Raw genomic sequence first — 3,051 nt, forward strand, 5'->3', positions numbered from 1 at the left:
TTTTTGTAGATTATTTTATTTACAATTATGCCTACAGCAGTTTGTTTCAGTAGGCCTATTTATTCACAATTTACATGATCTTTACAACAACAGAAACAAATCGAGTACAGTTTTACAGACAGGAGAAAGAAATGGGAACAGCGGCCAACATTGTTCCCTCGTTTAAATAAGCCTAAATAGCTTCCCTTCACGAACAAACCCATCATCACTTTCCAAAAAAAATAAAATTATAATAATAGTCAGGGTCTTTAATTCCACAGAAAATCGAAAGAGAAAAATCAAAAATGCACCAGTCTCTCTTCATCACGGGATATAATTTAAATCGTGTCAAAACTTGGCATGCTCTGCTCCAGTCGAGCAAAGCTAATTGGATGCGCTTTCCTTCGCTTCCCCAACGGGACAGGCAAAAACAAATCCTTTACCGAAAGAGTAAAAAAAAAAAAAAAAAGCAAATGACAAGAGGGGAAAAAACCCGAGAAGGAGAAAAATAACCTTATTTTTTTATGTTCTTATTTTCAAAGTGATTGCATTTTTCAAGACGACATTCGCCTTTTGATTTATACAAATTACCAGCCCCCTGCACAACAAACACAGGTAGCGGAAAAAAACAATGTAAAAATTAAATATTTGGTTATGGTTTCTTTGTGCGTAAATTGCACGTTTAATTCTTTTTCTTATTTTGCTTCTCTTTATTCAGATATGAGTCAAAGGAACCGTTCCGTTCACCGGGCCCGTGGGGGCGGTGCTCTGATAGTGCTGGGAGTGCAGCGCATGCAGTCTGCTCTGAACGCTCGAGTCCCCCGGCGCCGCCTCTCCGCTGCTCGGTAAATACATGCTGATCATGTCCCGCAGGTCCCCGCTGGGACACGGGGGCGGCGGACCCCGCGTCGAGGCGGACACGGACACCGGGGGGCTGACGCTGGGCTCGGATTTCACCAGAGAGCCCAGGGTCCCTCCGATCACCCCGGACACCGGAGACACCCCGGCGGAGCTCTGGTGGTGCTGGTAGCCGGTGATGCCGCCGTACACCGGCGGCGAGGCGCTCATGTAGCTCTGCGAGTTCGAGATGGGGCTGTACTGCAGCGCGCTCATGTCGTAGCGGTGCATGTGATGCTGCGGGGTCTGTGCGTGGTGGTGGTGGTGGTGCGGGTGGTGGTGCGCGTGGTGCGCGTGGTGAGGGTGCGTGCCGACGGCGCCCTGCTGGCTGTAGGCGAGCTGCGCCTCCTGCATCATGGCGTGGGCCGCGGCGGCTGCGGCCGCCACCTGGCCCGAGTACGCGCCGTTCGCCCAGCCGTTCATGTGGTTGGCGTAGCCGGCCGCGGCGGCCGCTCCGGCGTGGTGGTGCGCGCCCACCGGGCTCTCCAGCCGCTGCGCCCCGACGCCCATGGCCGAGCCGAGCAGCCCGCCGGCCAGCGAGTACTTGTCCTTCTTCAGCAGCGTCTTGGTCTTCCTCCGCGGGCGGTACTTGTAATCCGGGTGCTCCTTCATGTGCATGGCCCGGAGCCGCTTGGCCTCGTCGATGAAGGGCCTCTTCTCCGCCTCGGACATCACCTTCCACTCGGCGCCCAGCCGCTTGCTGATCTCCGAGTTGTGCATCTTGGGGTTCTCCTGGGCCATCTTCCTCCGCTGGCCCCGGGACCAAACCATGAACGCGTTCATGGGTCTCTTGACGCGCTCCTGGTGCGCGACCTTACTGTTGCTGTTGTTCCCCCCGCCGGGCCCTCCACCACCACCTCCCCCCGGGTTGGAGGGGTTGGTCTGGGGCACCACGGGGGAATGTAAGTCCGTCTCCATCATGATGCTATACATTCACCCGGCTTGGTATGGGACACACACAACACTCTGGAATCAAACGGGCGCAAACATTCAGACCGGCGGGGTTGAAACAGCAGCAGCGCACGGCGAAAAAGATCCTCGGATGGCACAGAGAGAGAGAGAGAGAGAGAGAGAGAGAGAAAGAGAGAGGGGGGGGGGGCGAAAGAGAGAGAGGGGGGGAGAGAGAGAGAGAGAGAGAGAGAGAGAGAGAGAGAGAGAAAGAGAAAAAAATTGAATTGAATTGAGAGGCTCCAATCCTCATAAAAAGGGATAAACTTGGATAATAGCACTTTCCCCGATTTGACAAATTATTAGTTCAGATCCGTTCCCTTACGAGATTCCCTTTTTTGTTTTGTTTAGAAACTCTCATCCACGGACGGCGTGTCGTTGAGCTGTACACCGAGCAGCAGCAGTGAGTGTAGTGTAGTGGAGGCCTGTGATGATCACTGCGTGAAGGTAAAGTTAACGGAGCATGCCCGGGCCACGCGCTTTGACAGCCGCTAAATGAGCTCCCCAACGGGCCAATGGAAGAGCTGGAGCCGAGACGTGATTTGCATGCGGGGGCTCTTTGGTTTGGTGACGTCGGGAACGGAGCGGAGACCTAAAATACTCCCCTCTTTCTCTCATCATCATCATCGGATCGGCGGGTGTCGCGGGGTTCGTGTGTGTGTGTGTGTGTGTGTGTGCGTGTGTGTGTGTGTGTGTGTGTGTGTGTGTGTGCGTGCGTGTGCGTGCATGTGTGTGTGTGTGTGCGTGCGTGCGTGCGTGCGTGCGTGCGTGTGTGTGTGTGTGTGTCTGTGCATAAAACAAACATAAAACTAATGGCAATGCAATTGCTAATTATCACAAATTTCATTTAGTCCTACTTATCGCTATGTTTTGAGTCATGTTGAAAGAGAAAGCGAACAAGTTGCAAGTTCAAAAAGCTAAATTATGTGAATGATAATATTCTATATTTAAAATCCTATATAGGAACCATATTATGCTGTATGATCACATGTGAAGAGTAGCATATTCTTCATTCCTTAAGAAATAAGAGTATTAAAGGCCTTAATGAAATTTCACTTTAAAAAAAAAAATTCAGTATTTAGATATTTGATATTAATTTTATCAGACACGCCCCCTCCTATATATATACAAACCCATTGTAACTTCAAACTCCATTTTTACCATGATAGATTCATCAAAAACACCCGTTCTTGATTTTTTTTTTTTTTTTCATTTATTTCTAATAAT

The 3,051-nt window shown here is 50.4% G+C and overlaps 1 protein-coding gene across 1 annotated transcript; it reads right to left on the reverse strand.

Moving 5' to 3' along the window:
• Positions 1-693: 693 nt before the first annotated feature.
• On the reverse strand, positions 694-1,809 carry LOC308280426 (transcription factor Sox-1a-like; the record flags this gene model as incomplete). The annotated part of the gene is made up of 1 exon (XM_080720691.1): positions 694-1,809. One exon carries the CDS (start codon positions 1,807-1,809, stop codon positions 694-696), a length of 1,116 nt encoding a protein of 371 aa, XP_080576817.1.
• Positions 1,810-3,051: the final 1,242 nt, after the last annotated feature.

This window comes from Nannobrachium achirus, assembly GCF_963921795.1.
Source record: "Nannobrachium achirus genome assembly, chromosome: 24".
Classification (NCBI taxonomy): domain Eukaryota; kingdom Metazoa; phylum Chordata; class Actinopteri; order Myctophiformes; family Myctophidae; genus Nannobrachium; species Nannobrachium achirus.